The sequence below is a fragment of the Vanellus vanellus genome, assembly GCF_965231255.1.
Source record: "Vanellus vanellus genome assembly, chromosome: 15".
Classification (NCBI taxonomy): domain Eukaryota; kingdom Metazoa; phylum Chordata; class Aves; order Charadriiformes; family Charadriidae; genus Vanellus; species Vanellus vanellus.
The window spans coordinates 2,098,266-2,115,033 of record NC_138920.1 but is presented as its reverse complement, the minus strand read 5'-3'; the positions used below and the strand labels follow the sequence as shown (position 1 = coordinate 2,115,033).

Genomic DNA, 16,768 nt, shown 5'->3' with positions numbered 1-16,768 from the left:
TTAATATGCCACTGCCCCATCCCGGTGCAGGAGGCCCGGCAGCCCACAGCACCAGTGGGTGATACTCCCTTTGCAGGGAGAGGAGAGAGGCGGGTACTTCACAAACACAGCGCAACTGTGGAAGCAACAGAGCCTACCGCTCGCTCATGTTGAGCCGCGGGGTCTTTCCTACCTCCTTGCCAACTTTCCCAGGCTCCCGCGTAAAGCTTCTGCCCTCTCCTCGACTTCTCAGACCTTCAGGAAAGGACAGGCGGCGCTGAGGGCCAGGCTGTGCGGGCACAATACGCCCAAAAGATGGAGGTATTGCTCCCGAAGGGACACCGCAGAGGGGCGGCGGTACCATCGCCCAGGCTGCCGGAAGAGGCGTTAATGGAACCGTAGGAGACCAAAGGCCCAGTCGAGCCTGTTCAGCAGCAAGAACGGGGCACAGGTTTATTGCAGTCGCTCGTAGAGAAAAGAGCAAAAAAGCCTTGATTAGAGTTTATTATACAAGAAGACAACAGAGATCAGACAAAGCGGGGCCGATGCGAAGAGGCAGATGGGGAGGGCAGAAGCCTATACGGGGGGGTGTCTGCTAAGAAATTAGCCGCCACCAGTATCATCCAAAAAAGCCCCACATACTAGGCCAAGACCACAACCAAACATTGCACTGTGGCCTGAGAAGCTGGAGAACATCACAACAGATGACCGCTGTATTCATGGCACAGCTCTAATAGCAGAAGAGTTAGAAAGACACTCAGTAATTTCGAGTTATTAAGGTAAACGCTTGTGACTCCCAACACTGGTATTTTCATCTTCCTGGAAGAAAGCACACACAGTCCAGTCTTGCAGCTCAAGATGGGCAAGGAATTGTTCAGCACATCTGCAGAGGGGACCAGCGAACTTCTCCAAATGCTCAAGAGGTACTTTGGCACCTCTCCAGGATGCGGACAACCTTTGCTACCTGCTCAGGATTAAACTGGTCCCACGGAAATGTTACAAGTAGACCCCACCAGGTCTATGTTGATTCGAATTTCTGAAGGAAGATCTCCTCTGCAGGGTTTTGGAAGTAACAGTGTGGAAAAATATGAGAGTGGGTGACAGGGCAGGGCATGGCTCCCACCGCTCCTCAAAGTGGTGCCATGCAGTGGCATACATGACAGGGACCATGCCTGCAGAACCGGTCACCATCCCCTCCCGGCTGATGCTTACCCTCCCATGGTTTTGCTATTCTTCATCTGCTCTACATTCAGTTAATTTAAAGCTCTGGTGGAAAAATTTGCTCTTACTCCAGTCTCTGCTTACCTTAGTTGCCAAGCCAAAGGCAGAGTCAGCGAGACAGGTCAGTGGGTAAGTCCAACTGCTGGGTCAGGAGCAGCAATTCTGACCCGAGGGCTTGGCCTGGCAGAAGCATGACTAAAAACTTCACTTTGTGGAAGGTGAGGAGAGGAGTCGGCAATTTGGGAAGCGGTAACTGCGCTTTAACAGGGCTGGTAACAGGACAGTACAGGAAACGTGGAGATCGTGAAGGACGGCTGTGCTCTTAGCACTTCAGCTGTTCAAAGAAGCAGGAGAAAACCGTTAGATATGAATACCAAAAGGCGGTGCGGACACAGAAGCTGAGATGACACCGAAATACATTTGACCACCTAAAATACAGAGTAGGCATTGAAGGGTATCAGATGAATCCCCCCCATACACTCCGAAACGTCTCAGAAGAGACGCAAGAGACTTCCCAAGTTTGACCCTGTGGGCAAAACCTGCACCAACTCTCCCACTGGTGCCAAACAGCAGAGAAGGAAGGGAAAACATTGAGCCTTAACCCTCCTTTTCTGCTCACAGAAACAAGAAAGCCAAGATCTAGCTGACATAACGAGTGCTTCCTACAGGCTCGTGATTTTAAGACACCAGGAGGGAAAGTTGGGGGAACAAGTCCTTTGGAATAAGAAGCAATGTCCAAATTCTGCATACGAGATGGGGTTGGATGACACAGTGCTCAACACGGCTCCTTCCAGAAGAAACACACGTGCATGTATTCACTTAAAATACAGTGAGTGTCCTCAAGCCAGCGCACTTTCAAAAAACCCAGTGGCATAAACAAAGAACTGTCCATAACCAAAAAAAACCTTCAATCATCCCTCTGTAAAACCCCCAAAATGGGAAAAGAGGGGCTTTACGCGGTTTGGTCAAACCCCCGCATTCTGCTGCACTTGAGGCTGTACTGTGCATAGGAATCGCTTTTAACTGCCAATCGCTGCAGCTGTAATGCTTGCAAGGTGCCGATTTTGCTACTGGAAATGTGTTCTCTCTCAAGGACTCCAAATTCCAGTTGTAAAGACGTCTTATAAAGAAGATATTGGCAAAGGTGCGTTTCTGGTCTATTGGCACACAATGCTCAAGAGGAAGAGGGGACCTATTCCACATCCAAACCCTGTCTCCAGGTAACTAATGGCTGGGAAGCAAAGTCTTCTCTTGTCCTATGTAGCCTCAGGTGTATTTTTCCTCTCTGACAGATTACCTTTTTAATTCATAGACAGTTTCTGCCTTATTCTTTTAACAAGCCCCACACACTTCTGGCCAAAATACACCCCGGCTGCTGGCTCAGCTCCGTGACAGCGGGGTGGCTGAAGGCATTTTATGGAACAAGCAGAGCGTCATGATTATAGGTCTTTATTCTCATATTAATAAAAAGTGCAAAAGCAGACCACAACCTGGCACCGTGATTTCTGGAGCCTCCTGCCCATAAATATAGGAAAGGGTTCAGTTGTGACCGCGTGGCTGTCCCATATTCAGAGTACAAAAGGCATTGGCACCTCCGGAGGAGCGGTCCCGGGAATCCTGGTAGCTCGCTGGCGTCATGGCACCAGCACCGCAGACACTGCGCCATTGCTGACCTGTGCGCAGCACCGGCTCCGACGGCGGTGTACTCCCGGTCCTGTGTTCCCATGGCATGGATAACGCGAGCCCAGGTTTAAATTACATAGCAGGAAAGGGGTTAAAGTTTAAATGACTGTTTTGTATATGAATTAATGTATGTAGCTTTGAGCCAAAATATCTACCATTAATTTTTCCACCTATTTCAGGAGCAGTAAGATACACAAAGTAAAGTTTATTTTGGTACTTGGTATACTTCACTCTCATTAAAAATAAATTAATCAGCAAATTCCTACACAGCTCAGTCTTCTTTTATGTAAATACAACCCAGCTGTAATGAATTACAAGGTGTTATTATCTCACACACACTGTATAATACTTCACACATAAGAGGTTTCTCTGCTTAGCTCAGCTTTCAACAAAAGCATCTTAAATAAACTGCAAGCAAGTTGTTTGGTCTGTAATGTTTTCACAGAGAAGGGATACACCTCACACATAGAGGGTTTCTTTACATGACTCATTTTATAACAAGTTAAACTGAGGAAGTTCGCCTTGGAAAAAAAATAACAAAATGCCGTTTTTATACACAGAAGGCTCCCTAAGAGAAGATTAAAAAAAAAAAAAAAAACAAAAACGCAAGCCAGTGTTTGGGAGCCTATATTCTGCATCCCACTGCTCTTTACACAGCGAAGGGATGTCAAATATTCCCCAAAACACCCAATATGAAGAAAGCAACTTCAGAAGGAAGAACAGTCACAGCCAGGCACAGTCACACTTTCACCAGATTAAGGATTCACAAATTAAGGATTATCACCTTCGACTTTTGTTTAATAGTTTTATTAGGGCTAAATCCTGCTATTATAGGGCTTATTCTTATCAAAAGGGCACACGGCACAGAAAACACACACACATCAATTTTACCCAGACTGACATTTATTATTGACTAGGATTTTAGACAGGAGAGAAATGAAAACTGTTTTTGTCACTGACCTGGAAATAGCCTGGTGAACCATCCACCTACGCAGCGCGCCTCAGCCCCTGCTGACTTCATCCGTGGAGCTCTTGCTCCCGTAATTACTACGTTGGCGTCATCTGCCTGCAACAGCCATATAAAGTTTTCACTGGGATTGACAGGTCTTGTTAAAAGAGCCCTGGACCACTGCTTTGGGGGATGGAGGACAGCACAGTCCTGTCCATCAAGAGCCATGGGCAGAAACGGAGATGTTCTTTTCAGAAAGAAATTCTCAGACCACAGCTTTAAAAAGAATTCCAGTCCCTAAAGGGGGCCTACAGGAGAGCTGGGGAAGGACTTTTTACTGGGGCATGTAGCGATAGAACGAGGGGGAATGGCTTTAAACTGGAAGAGGGCAGGTTTAGATTAGACATTAGGAAGAAATTTTTCCTTTTGAGGGTGGTGAGGCACTGGCCCAGGTTGCCCAGAGAGGTTGTTGAGGCCCCATCCCTGGAGGTGTTCAAGGCCAGGCTGGACGTGGCCTTGGGCAACCTGGGCTGGTGGGAGGTGTCTGGGTTGGCACTCGGTGATCTTCAAGCTCCTTTTCAAAACTAAACCTTTCTATGATTCTATGAATATGGAAATATCAGCAAGGCAGACTGACATACCAGGTACTCCGAGACAGCTTTTAGCGACAGCTCAGCCACGTTTTGGACTTTATTCTTATTAAAATGGCTACAGTCATAGAGGATTACTGGGGACTGCGCATTATTCTTTGCATCCTCTTATCCTTGTGCAACAGAACAGAGAGTTCCTAAAAAGGATTTTCACAGAAAACCCTTCAGAATCTGTTAAAGCAATTCTTAACGCCACTAAAGCAAAAATGGACCATTCCATCTTGATATCAGGCTTTGAAAACACAGTAACATCTAATATGCAAAGCTCAGATTTGCATTCACAACCATTCAGCGAGCAGAGGAACACCGCTGTGTCTCTATGTAGCAGCTCTCCAAACGAGGCAAAGGACAGAAACGTCCTCTTGAGATAACTCTAAGTCACGGCAAAATACCTGGTCTCCTAAAGACAGAAGGCAGGTCTTTCAATTTGTCAGCAAGGACCACTCAGCGCCATAAAAAGGACAGAGGTTCTCAAACCAACTAGCGTTTATTTGCGGGTGAATATTCACAAGAGTGCGGCTGTCCAATTTGCTACTGAGTCACCACGGATAGGGGACCTAATTAAATATTTTCTTTTCAACAGCAGATTTTCCTTCCTGACCCCACAGCCTCAGCCCAGTTCAATTTCAGGCACGTTTCCCAAGCTGATCTGACGAACTGATAGAGACGTCAGGCGCCGGCGCTCTCAGAGTCCTTCGTCATTGTAAACAGGGGAATGGGGCTTGAGGATGCTGCGGGCGTTGCTCTCCACCAGCGGCCGCCAGCTCACCTCACCCGTCAGCAGCAGGTCCTCCCCGCTCAGCGCATCCAGGTGCTGCACCTGCAAGGACAGGAGGTTAGTGCAAGGTGTCCCATCACCCATTCAAGTTCCTCAAGAGCTACTCGAACCAGAAAGCAAGCAGAACGGGAAGATTTTTGGCATACTTTGCCATTTGTGTGAGGTAGGCCTAAAAAGATAATTGATGAGGCTTAAGCGTCATGGAAAGGTTGGGAGATAAGTATCTGCAGATCCACTGGACTTAACTGCGTAAGGTATTCTACTAACACCTTAGCTAATGCTTCCTCTGAAAGTTTGGCAACAGGACAAAGAAGAGCCGCACAAAGCTAAGATGAGTCATTTTATCTTCCCGGCAGTTAATTCAGATGACACACTGCTAGTACCATCATCTACACGGAGTGCTCTCATAAAAGCGGTTTCACGTCGACCAAGGCTTTTCACTACAGAAAAAGCACCTGACCAGCAGGGAACACACCCAAGTTCTCATATAAAAGCACATGAGCTGGAGGAGATAAAGCCGGAATGAATGAACACTCATGCCTGCAGTACAAGAAATACTCAGGATCAAATGAAATTTTAAGGTGCAATGTAAGCAAAATAAATTCTTGTTGCGCAACGTAGCATTATCTTGCTGCCACAGGACACTGTTAAGGGGGTGAGGGCGGGGAGGGAGGAAAAAGTCCATCAAGGGTCAGTAAAAGACAAAACCACCACCTCTGGCTCAGGAAGTCTGTGAACAAAGATTGCTAGGAGACTTCACCAGGGAAATAGTACAGGTGCTTGCCCAGCTACTATATTCTTCTCTGGCATCCACTAATAGCCCCTGGTAAAGACAGGATCAGCAAGAAATTGTGGGAAAGACCTCATACGCAATGCTTACTGGAAACAAAAGGTAATTTGACAAGGAGTTTCTCAATAGAGGAAAGAATACACCAATGCCCTCAGAGGGACAGACCAAAGAGCCACCTAAGCACAATGTCCTGTTTCTGACAGTCATCAACAGCAGATTCCCCAGGAGGAGTTGAGTACAATGCATGCATACAATGTTTATTTTCCTTCCTTCTCAAAATTTGTTAGTTTGGGGATTTTGAGCCTGAAGCGGTGGTTGTGGATTTAATAGCCCTGGACAGACTTCTCTTCCATAAACCTTGCCAGTGCCTTTGGGACCCACGTGCAATCGTAGCGTCCCAAACAACCTGTGGCAACGTTATGTCCCCACGTTCTCGTATCAGAGAACAGCCTTTCCTTGCTCAACTTTCATATGCCTTCCAGATTTCCCGGAGCTGTCTCATCTTCTTTGTCAGCTGTTCTTCAGGCAGGGGATCCTACTCATTGCTAACAAAGCAGCTGTTTCACGTCATCCTTACGGCTCTTCTCTGAGCCTTCTTCAGTCTGGTTTTTATCTTTCTTGGTGGTCAGAACCCAAACCATACATGTCATTCAAGATCAGAAGGGTCCCATGGATTTAAAAAGTGCCATGACAACACTGTTTTATTCTTTATTCCTTCCTTAGTAGTTCTGAGCATTTGTTTTACCTTTTTTTAAACCCTACAGAGTGCTGAACTGACATTTTGATAATACAATTATAATCTCAAGGACTCATTCCCGTGTGGTAAGAGACAGTTTAGAGCTCATCAATATATATGCAAAGCTGGGACTGGTTTTCTCAAGTGCCCCACTTCAGAGCTGTCTACAGGAACGTGCTGCCTTCACAGAAGCTGTGCTGATTCGTCCCCAGTGTGCCACGTTTATCTGTGATCACTGTCTCCTATTCAACTGCTGATAGCTTCTGTCCTATCTATTGCTTGAATATACAGAAGTGCAGCAAATTCCCCACTTGGCAGCAAATTGTCCCAAATTACACACTTTTTATATGTGTTTGCTCCCTGTCAATCTTCAGTTTTAAACTGTCCTATAGCCTCACTGATGTTAAGCATTGATGTTAAGCATTAATTTAAGTCTGTCTCTCCCAAGAAGCCCTTTAGCATTCCAAAAGCATCCTCAGTCCCTTACAAAGTTCAGCCCTTTAATTCCCACACCATTTTCTCAGAGACACACTGAAGTAGTGTTGCTCCAAATCTTTCTCTGGTCCTGATAGCTCCAAATCTCTGTTTGTTCCCGAATATAGTATTGGAAACATTACAAAGAATGCTGCTGTGGAGGTTCTGTTCTTCAACTCCCTGCCCAACAGCTTACACTCTTCCTCCAGAAGCTCTCTCAACCCTTTTCTGGTTTTGGTACCCACCTGGACTATATCCTACCAACATTTCCTAGAAACTCGGTTCACAAACTTCCTAAGGGTTGAGAGGACAAACACTGCTTAATATCATTTCCTCCAGGTAATAACTGAAATAAATAGAAACAGCTCTGGAAAACAAAACCTTTTACTTCTTTCCCACAAAGATCATCAGGAGACTTTCAAGCTCTGTGGGCTGTTTCATTATGGAGAGGATCTCGACTCTGCAACATCAATTATAATTCTACAACTTGCAGCCCATTTCTGACACATCTCGTCAAGCCCCTCCATAGCAGAGGTCCAGAAAAAGATGAACAGAATTGCTTTCAATGTTCTGTTAATTTTTCTACAGTCATTTTTCATCAAACTTCAATAAGTAACAGCCAGTTTTTATATTGTTACCTTTTTCGCCTTAAAAATAATCACTGAATATAAAAATCAGTTATATTTATGAGGAGAACTCAGGGAACTGAGCTACATAGTATGCAAGGGGAAAAAAAAAAGAAATATTTCATATTCTAAACGAGAGAATGAAGCGAAGTCACCCTGGGAGCTGTAGTGTACCTGTTTGCGCACGTACTCTACGAGTAACTCCAGATGCCGAGGGTCCTCACAGTTCCTGTTAAAAAGGTTTCTCCAAAGAGCTGCTGCCAGAACATGATCATCAGACAAAATTCCCTAAAGGAAGTACAGAGAGGGATTAAAAGCCGCCCCGTGAAGAAGGTCTGAACACAAGACAAGCACATTACTCTACTTAGCAACTGACAATATTAGCTGTCTCGAAGCCGACAGCTGCTATGGACCGTACACATGAAAAGGCATCAACATCACTCTTTCCCAGCATGTAAAAAGAACCCTGGCCTTAAATTAATTTACAGATCAGCCTCTAACAAACATTCCGGAAAGTTAATTTGAAAAAAAAAAAACAAAAACCTGGGTCAGGGTATTCCCAATGTCGGAGCTGATAATTACATTTCTACGTTATGAAACCTTCACCATAAAATTTTTTGCCTTACAGAGAAGACAGCATAGAATTGTGTGTGAAGCCCATGACACTTCAAAAAGAAAAATTAAAGGATATTTAATATCAATTTGCAGAAATGTAGTCAGGACTTTGCTATTTTGCTTTGCTTTTCTATTTTTCATTCTAAATGAGAAAGAGAGAACTCCTCATCATCAAGAACTATCTAGATTTTTCCAGTTAAATCTAATATTAAATTTGGCTTATACAAGAATCACATCCATGAGTGCTATTTGTCTAAATTCTCTCCCACTTTTATTGTCTTTTTAGATTATGTGGTGTTATCACCACATACCTCCTGTCTTCTACTGACACGTTTGCCAAAGCCAAGAGAGGACTTTAAAATACTCAGTTCAAAATAAAAACGGTCAACATTTGTCTTTAATTTAACGAGACATTTTGTTTCCAAAAAGAGCGTCAACAAAAAGAGAAAAGAAAAAAAAAAAAAAAAAAAGACAGACACAGGCAGACCCAGCCCGGCTATACTTAAAACTAGATTAAAGACTTGCATGCGTAACGCTGCCCACAAGTCTATGAAGTTTACATTTACAAGATATTAATGACGCAGATCACCATGCAAAAAGTAATATCACCATGTGATTAAGAAGAGCATCTGAAGAGCAACATCCACTAGAGAAAAAAAGAACTACTAAAAAGAAGTGATGTAATTGTATTTTCTTCTTGAAAGTCCTGCAGACACTTGTGCGCAGTAGTGCTTTTGCCTCCCCATATTATTAGACATTGCCTATAAATACCCTCTCACATAAACTCCCTAAAAATAATCTCTTTGATTTCAAAGGATACCTGAGTACAATGGGATTCAGAGGGAGGAAATGATTTACTGATGGTCAAGCAGTGATGGTGAAGCAGTACAAAGAACATCCCTCCTTCCCTGTCCCATGGTTTAAATAAATATGCTTTCTGCTTTCTTTTTTCCTAAAAGCACTTTAATTCAAGGCATGAGATGATCGCAATAACTAAGAAGTCTTCTTCCATCATATAACATTTCTCCAAAGACATGTACCGCAAACGTTTTACCCATCTGGAGTATTCTGTGTTCATTAATTAGATGGTCTATTTGTTCTTGCACATTCTCTGAAAACACCCTTCTTACCTCATCGTATCCAAATAGAGCTGCGTAGAAATTTTCTACCATGCTTCTCAAATCTTCCTTTAGAACAACAGAATTAATCTGAAAAATAAAGCAGAAAGCCATCCGTATAGGCTCTAAAGAGGCGGCGATGAGAAAATATTACCCGTTTCGCTCCGAGTAGGCAACGAAGAAAGAGTGCCTTGGCCTACACGGGTGAGCATTTGGCTGTAAGTAACGACCTCAGTGCAGTCAAACATTTTAGAACATACAATACAGCTCCGTTAATTCTGTACACAAATGAAAGTCAGTGTTACTCAGAATACACGAATGGCAAAGAAATTCTCAGCCAACAGAACTGACATATAGTTACACGAACGGAGAAAAAACGCAGCTGAGGAAAGAGGGAAGGCCAGGCTGTCCTTTCAGTGGCAGCACAGGCTAAGATAATCAAGACTCCTCTATATTTTACCTAGTAAGCAGGTTTTCCAGAGCTGGATTCATTCACCCAGGTCTTTCAGAAACTCAGAGGTTTTTCAACATTTTTTCTAAAGCAGACTCCAGAGCTGGATGTGCTGTTAGAGCAAAAGCACTGTAACGCTAACGCTAGAGGCACCGTCCCTGCGCTACTCCTTCCTTCCTTGGCAATATTGACGTTCTCATTCAGGAATCACATGAATCCTGTTTCTACAGCACCTCTCTAGAAACTCAGGCTTTCTAGTTTTTGACTATGACTAAATTTCTTTCAGAGTTTGTGATGATCCAGCTACTTCTCCCAATGCCATAAGCGTGACTCAGTCCAAGTTCCGCACCAACTCTTCGCTAAATTTAACAGTTGCCGAAACATTTGCTGGTTTGGTCAAACCACCCATCGGCTTGCAGAACTGACCCCATGTCAGCTTAAGACAGAACCAAAAGAGATGACCTGCTCGGTCCAGAGCGATGGCTGAAACACCTCGCGTGCACCTCCCTCCTCCAAACTGCCTCTTCCTTTTGCCTGTACTTTTTCCTTCGATCCACGAAACGATTTAATGAACAGTTCCTCTCCCGAGGGCTAAGCTACACTTCAACTGGTAAAGCTGCTTCTTTGTATTGACTCTCACGAGAGATGCAGGAGATGCCAGGCATTTCTCTTCCACAGATCTGGCATACAACATCAGCGTAAACGCCAAGGTTGATTACCTTCATCCCTGCGTACCAGCAGAACGCTTATGTATGAGGCTGCACCTTGGAGACAGGTTTTACCAAAAAGAAACTGTGATCAGGAATACATGGTAGGCCATCAGGTCTGCTATGGAATAAGCACCGCTGTCTTTGATGTACAGCTTATCACGAGGCTAAAGAGAAGCTGTGAAAACTCACATATCTAAAAACCTTAATACTTACGACAGTGTGAACCACATGCCCAAATACTTTCTTAGTATCCTTAAGAGTACTCACCTTGGTAATGATACAACAGCTTTTCTATCAAAATATGAGTTAGTTTTTGCCACGCTAGCAAATCTCCAGTTCGAATATTCTTCCATTAAACCACTATCTTTTTTCATCTGTTGATTTTTATAGAAACGCATATAGTGCAAACACAAGGAAAATTCCTTTTATGTCAGTTACTCATAGTTTTCCATTAATATAAACTATTAAAATTCATGCAGATATTTTATAGGCTATCAAGATTTGGAGACTGGTTATTACTGAATGTTGAAAAAAAAGAACTAAACATAAGAAATCAGAGGGTTAAATGATGACTGCAACTTCTGTAATGACTTAATTAAATTTTTATTGAGTACATAAACTATGATGTCATTTCTACCCAACCATGCTCAAACTTTCTATGCATGTCAGAGATCGTGGTTTTTCTCAATAGAACATACTTCTAAATAAGCTGCACTTCTACAGCTCTAATAAGGGGGAGCAGGTCTCATGTAACACACTCAATAAATTATCCTTCCATTTTAAACAAACAAATTCCATGAGTTATTATATATTTGCCACGCACTTTTTATGACATAATAAAAATGTTACCTCAAGGATTACTTAACACATACTACAAATGTTACAGCAGGCAACTGCAAGGGGCAAAGAAAACAAATAGTCCCATTACAGAGACAAGTCCTGGACTATACATCCCTAGGGAAGCAGCTTTCTATACTAAAAACAAAGAGCAGCAGCCTTAAGTTAGCAAGAAACAGATTGATGAAGGAGATAACCAAGTTAAACAAACATGGCAATAAATACATCTTAAAAGACAGTTTAAAATATAAAATATGACTTTGGGGACGGAGCAGTATCTTAGGCAATAAAATCACATTTAAAGGAATACTGCGTTTTCTGAAGAATACAAATGGCACCGGTTAAGTACAAACATCGTAGGGAAAAAATCCTTCTTTATAAAACAAGAGAAATGAATAAATCCAAATCAGCATTTGTTGGAAATGCTTCCTCTTTTTAAGCTTGTACATCATCTTAGCACTAGCAAGTTTCATGATCTGGTTGGTCATGATTCTGCTGACCCTTCGACAGTTTGTTGCCAAGAAGAAAAACTGCTAGACAATTCCAAGTGAGTAATTGCTAATAACAAGAGAAAAATCAGTAACATCTGGAGCTCTTCTAGGGACTCAGCCCCTTTGCCTTCTTTGAAACAATCCATTGCAAAGCTGTCACCAGAATAAATTTATATACCACTGCCTAAATTGACACACAGAAACGTCTTAGTTCGAAATACGGAATACATTTTTGGTACATCTCTCACATTTACAAGACCTTTAAAAAAAAAAAAAAAAAAAAGAAATGTACAGCTAACATCTTCCTACTGCATGTCACATCTTTTCATGTACCGCAGACTCCGTGATCCCACATTCTGCCTGCAAGATGACTACAGCACACGACCACTGCATTTTCATGATCATATTGCAGCAAGAAACCTCGTCTTCACCCCCAACAAGTTCAATATGCATCATTCGAGAGCCCGCTGGTGAGGCTTACTGCTACAGCAGACATTTTGCAATATCAAGTCTCACTTAAGGTTTTGTATTCTAACAAAATTTCCAGGAAAGTAAGAGCACACCGCTTTACTGTATACGCCAGTCATGTATGAAAATAGCTTATGGATGGGCACAGCTTTTTAAGTGAAAGCTGCTATAAGATTAGTCCCTATGAATGTCTTTTGTTGGATCGAGAGCATTCTTTCGTACTGAATCTCCTCCTCATCCCCACTTACCGCGCTTTGGTTTGCACCGCAGAGAAATCTCAGCGTGCGCTAACTGGGAATGGGGCTCTAACGCGCCCTACCTGCTACGAGGCGCCCAGCCCACGGGGTCAGCCCAGAACCAGCGGCAGGCAAAGATCATCCCCCGGCAGAAGGGACGCTGGATCGCCAACTCTTTCACTCGACAAATGTGTTCCTCTCAGACCACACTAAACGCTAGCGTGGACATAGCCGTGATGTCCACGGGCTATGCTATTCGAAAGCACTTTACCAGGAGTTTCTTTCTGTTATGGCTTTTGCGAGCGCGTGTTGCACCCTTAAGCTACTTTAACACTTTAATCCATCCATAGACTATAAAGCCAGAAGGGACACTTCCAACTCCACCTTGTACAAGTGCTAGTCATTGAATTTCATGCAGCAATTCCTCTCTTTAGGCCATAAGTTATGGTTGAACTAGATTTTTTTATGAAGATATTTCAGCCAGAAGAAATGATTAGATCATAGAACCTGACCCTCTGCATATCACAGACCATTACATTTCACTAAGTTCCCTCTGTACTAAGCTCAGTAAGTTGTGTTTGGCTAAAGCATATCACCCTCACAGTTGAACATGTGTATCTCATTTCATATTTGAATTTTCTGGCTTAAGTTTCCACCCCCTCATTCTCATTATACCATTCCTTCTAGAATAAAAAGCCTCTTCTGTAGAATGTATTTACTCCTGTACCTGGACACAGTAGATGTGTCAGCAGTCGTGTTTTCAAACTAAGATTCGGCTCCTTAAGGTAATGTTTACGCTGGGTGCGCCGATACACTACATCATCAGCGCGCTCCTGGAGCGGTCAAAGTCGTAATAGCAAAGTAGTGTTTTATGCTGATACAGTAAAAATTAATCCATCTCTTGTGCAAAACAAGTTACGCAGGTATGAGTACACTTCTGCTGTTACGACTGAGTCTACTCCAGGGACTTCTTTTAGCCACGCTGTCGTAAACATCAATCGATTCCCATCGACAGTTTTGATTACTGGAGCATTGAATATTGGCAGAAGTTCCTGAGGGAGATAAAGGACAAATCTTCCCTGATAAAGAAACGTCATTTTCAAACATTTACGCTTTTTTATGCGCCTCCTCTCAAGTTGCATTTGGAAAGAATGACTTATAATATAGAGTTTACATTAGTTATAAATAATATATAACCACATATAGTTATATATGGGCTTTGTAAGTGTTTGCTGCCCTTTTAATAAACGCACATGCCATTAAATTGAAAAACCTGCATACAGCCCTTTTATTTCCTCCAATAACATAACTATTACTTCTAGGACAGTAATTTTGAAAATGACTGAGAACGTAGCTAGGATCAAAAAGATTAAATTAATAAAACAGATTAAAAATATCTCCGTAGCAAGGGGCCAAAAAGGCCGGTTCCTTCAGGCAATTTCACATAGTTGTGAAATGACAAAGATATTGCAGAAATTATTTTTCCAATCTTCATTTTTTGAGTCTTTTATTAACCACTCTGTTACTCTGTCTGCAAGTAAGCTTACTGGCTTGTAATTAGCTACAGCTGTGAGTCCCCATATACTTTCAAATATTAACTTTTCTGATAAATTCTCTAATTTTCTAATTAAAAGTAAGTAATTTTGTAATGCACCTCAGCAGATAATTAACTTCAGAGAATAGTCTTTAAAGCCCTCTTCAACGTTCAGTGACAACCGACTTCAATATTGTATTAACCTAGACAAAAGTTAAACGTCAGATTGTATCAGAACCAGTTCCTGCCAAAACCTTCAATCCATAAAAACAACACCTTAATGGAAAGAGACTTTTGCATACTGTGCTACCTTCATAACAATTGCGCAATCATCAATACCACTCCTTACAGCTTGTTTATTTCAAGCAGACATAGAAAAGCAAGTTAGACAACATTATCTCTGTATTTCAGCAAAAACAGATGGACACCCTTAGCTGTCCTGTGTCAGGAAAATGAGGTATGTTACTATTGTGAAGTCTATTGATTTGGAAACTCTGCCATGGCAACAGTTAAAGATCATAGTACAATCTTAACTGTATTCAATATATGGAGGCTTATTGCGAATTCCTCTGTCTCTGTAGGACGTAGCTGGCAGAGCTCACCGACAACCTCGCAAGGGAAAAGAGGTCCCATCGTTGCGCTCTCGGTCTGCTTGTGCTGGGTCTCTGGAAGGGCGAGCAGTCGTAGAGGGTTTTTCCTGTAATGCCTCTGAAAAACCTGCTTGCTAAAAGCCTAAAACTGACCATGAACATGTTTCCGAACACACCAGAATCAAGAATTCAGTCTGAGAACCCGAAAGGAAGTTGCATGACCAAGTTTAAAAGAGGCACTTGGAGAAGACAGTAGTAAAGGTAAATAAATTATTAAGGTAGATATTCACCGTGAACACTTACAGAGATCCTGTAAAACTCAATCTCTTTACTGAGACAAACTTCAGTAACTGTCAGAAAGAGTCACACACAAGAAACACTGCGCTGGATGAGACCAAGGGTCCACCTAACATGGTATCTTGCCTTCAACAGCAGCCAGATGCACTGAGAAAACTGAAAAGCCTACAAGCTGGTACGTGCTTCCCCCAAGTCTTCTCCCAACCAACTTCAGCTCAGGACAATTCTCAACCTTTGGCGTTTATTGATGTAATAACCTTCAAAAGGTCTCTACGTCAAGCAACTTGTCGAGTAAACTTTCTGCAACCACAACATGCTTCAGCAAGAGTACCCTGGTCTACCACCCATGACGAGAAACCACCACCTCCTGTTTGTTTCCTCCTAGTTCCATCTGGTGGCCCAGTTTATTCACTGGATGAGACAGCAAATACACATTGCTCCATCACCATCTCACTGCACTCAGGATTCTGAGAGTCCATCATATTCCAGGTGATATGAGCTGCCCATAAGAAAAGACTTAAGATAACTTAATAACAGTCAAGAGCAACAAAATCCCTGGGATCATGAAGTGCTAAACTAAATGAAAGGTATTAAATAACATTTAATAGTGCTGCAGAGCCATGAAAGGTGACATCCATTTTGAAAAGTATTTCAGCAGAACCAGGTAAGTACAAAGTAGCAGAAAACACGATAATAAATGAAAATAACAATGATGGATAATTATGACCAGTAATATTCAGTGCTGATAAAGGTACTAGTAGCAGGTGTTAAAAAAAAAATCATAAAATTTATATAACTACGTGCACATGTTTAGCAACTACAATTCCAGAAATTTCTTAAAGAGGTTCTGTGGAGAAATCTCAAAAAAAGATAAAAAAATCAGTTTACCAATTCAATAGTACAGAAAAAACAAATACATTTTAGAAATTATTATGAAAGGAATAGAGAACAAAAGAGGAACCCTATTCTGCCATAAATCCATAGCGTGCCTACATATAAAATGCTGCACAGATTTATTCCCTTTTCATCTCAAAACAGATCTAAAAGAAATAGAAAACACAAAGAAAAGACCAAGGTGATTAGACGTATGAGAAAACACTAGTTATATTCAGGAAGAAATGAGGAGGAAGACGATGGAGAGGCAAAGTCACGAGTAGTATCGGGCAGGTAAACAAGGAATTACTGTTCACTGTTTCTCATAACAAAGACGTAGAAAAGAAGCTGATGAAATGACCAAATAATACTTTAAAAATAAAAGTACGTTCTCATGCAACACAATTAAGTGGCAGAAGTCATTGCCACAGGACATTAAAGAGCAAAAATTACAAAAGGGGTAAAAAGGGAACTGCACATTCATAGAGGATTTCTGCTAGCAGACACTCAATGTGACCGTCCCCACGCGACTCTCCTATTACTCGTTAGCGAATGCTGAGAGAACGTACCAGAAGAAATACTGATACACAGTTGTTTCTTATACTTTTTCCCAAGTATCTCCGGTCATTGCTAGAAACAGTACGCTGGATCTTCAGCTGCCA

General features: G+C 42.3%; 1 protein-coding gene across 2 annotated transcripts in view; it reads right to left on the bottom strand.

The window, feature by feature from the left end:
• Window positions 1–4,946: 4,946 nt before the first annotated feature.
• UQCC1 (ubiquinol-cytochrome c reductase complex assembly factor 1) overlaps window positions 4,947–16,768 on the bottom strand; it is a 49,938-nt gene continuing 38,116 nt past the window's right edge. For both annotated transcript variants that reach the window (XM_082491265.1, XM_082491266.1), the window contains 3 exons: window positions 9,632–9,709; window positions 8,061–8,174; window positions 4,947–5,302 (listed from right to left, as the gene is read on the bottom strand). In XM_082491265.1, coding sequence (XP_082347391.1) covers window positions 5,168–5,302; window positions 8,061–8,174; window positions 9,632–9,709 — 327 coding nt within the window. In that variant the 3' untranslated portion in view covers window positions 4,947–5,167. The remainder of the gene's footprint in view (window positions 5,303–8,060; window positions 8,175–9,631; window positions 9,710–16,768) is intronic.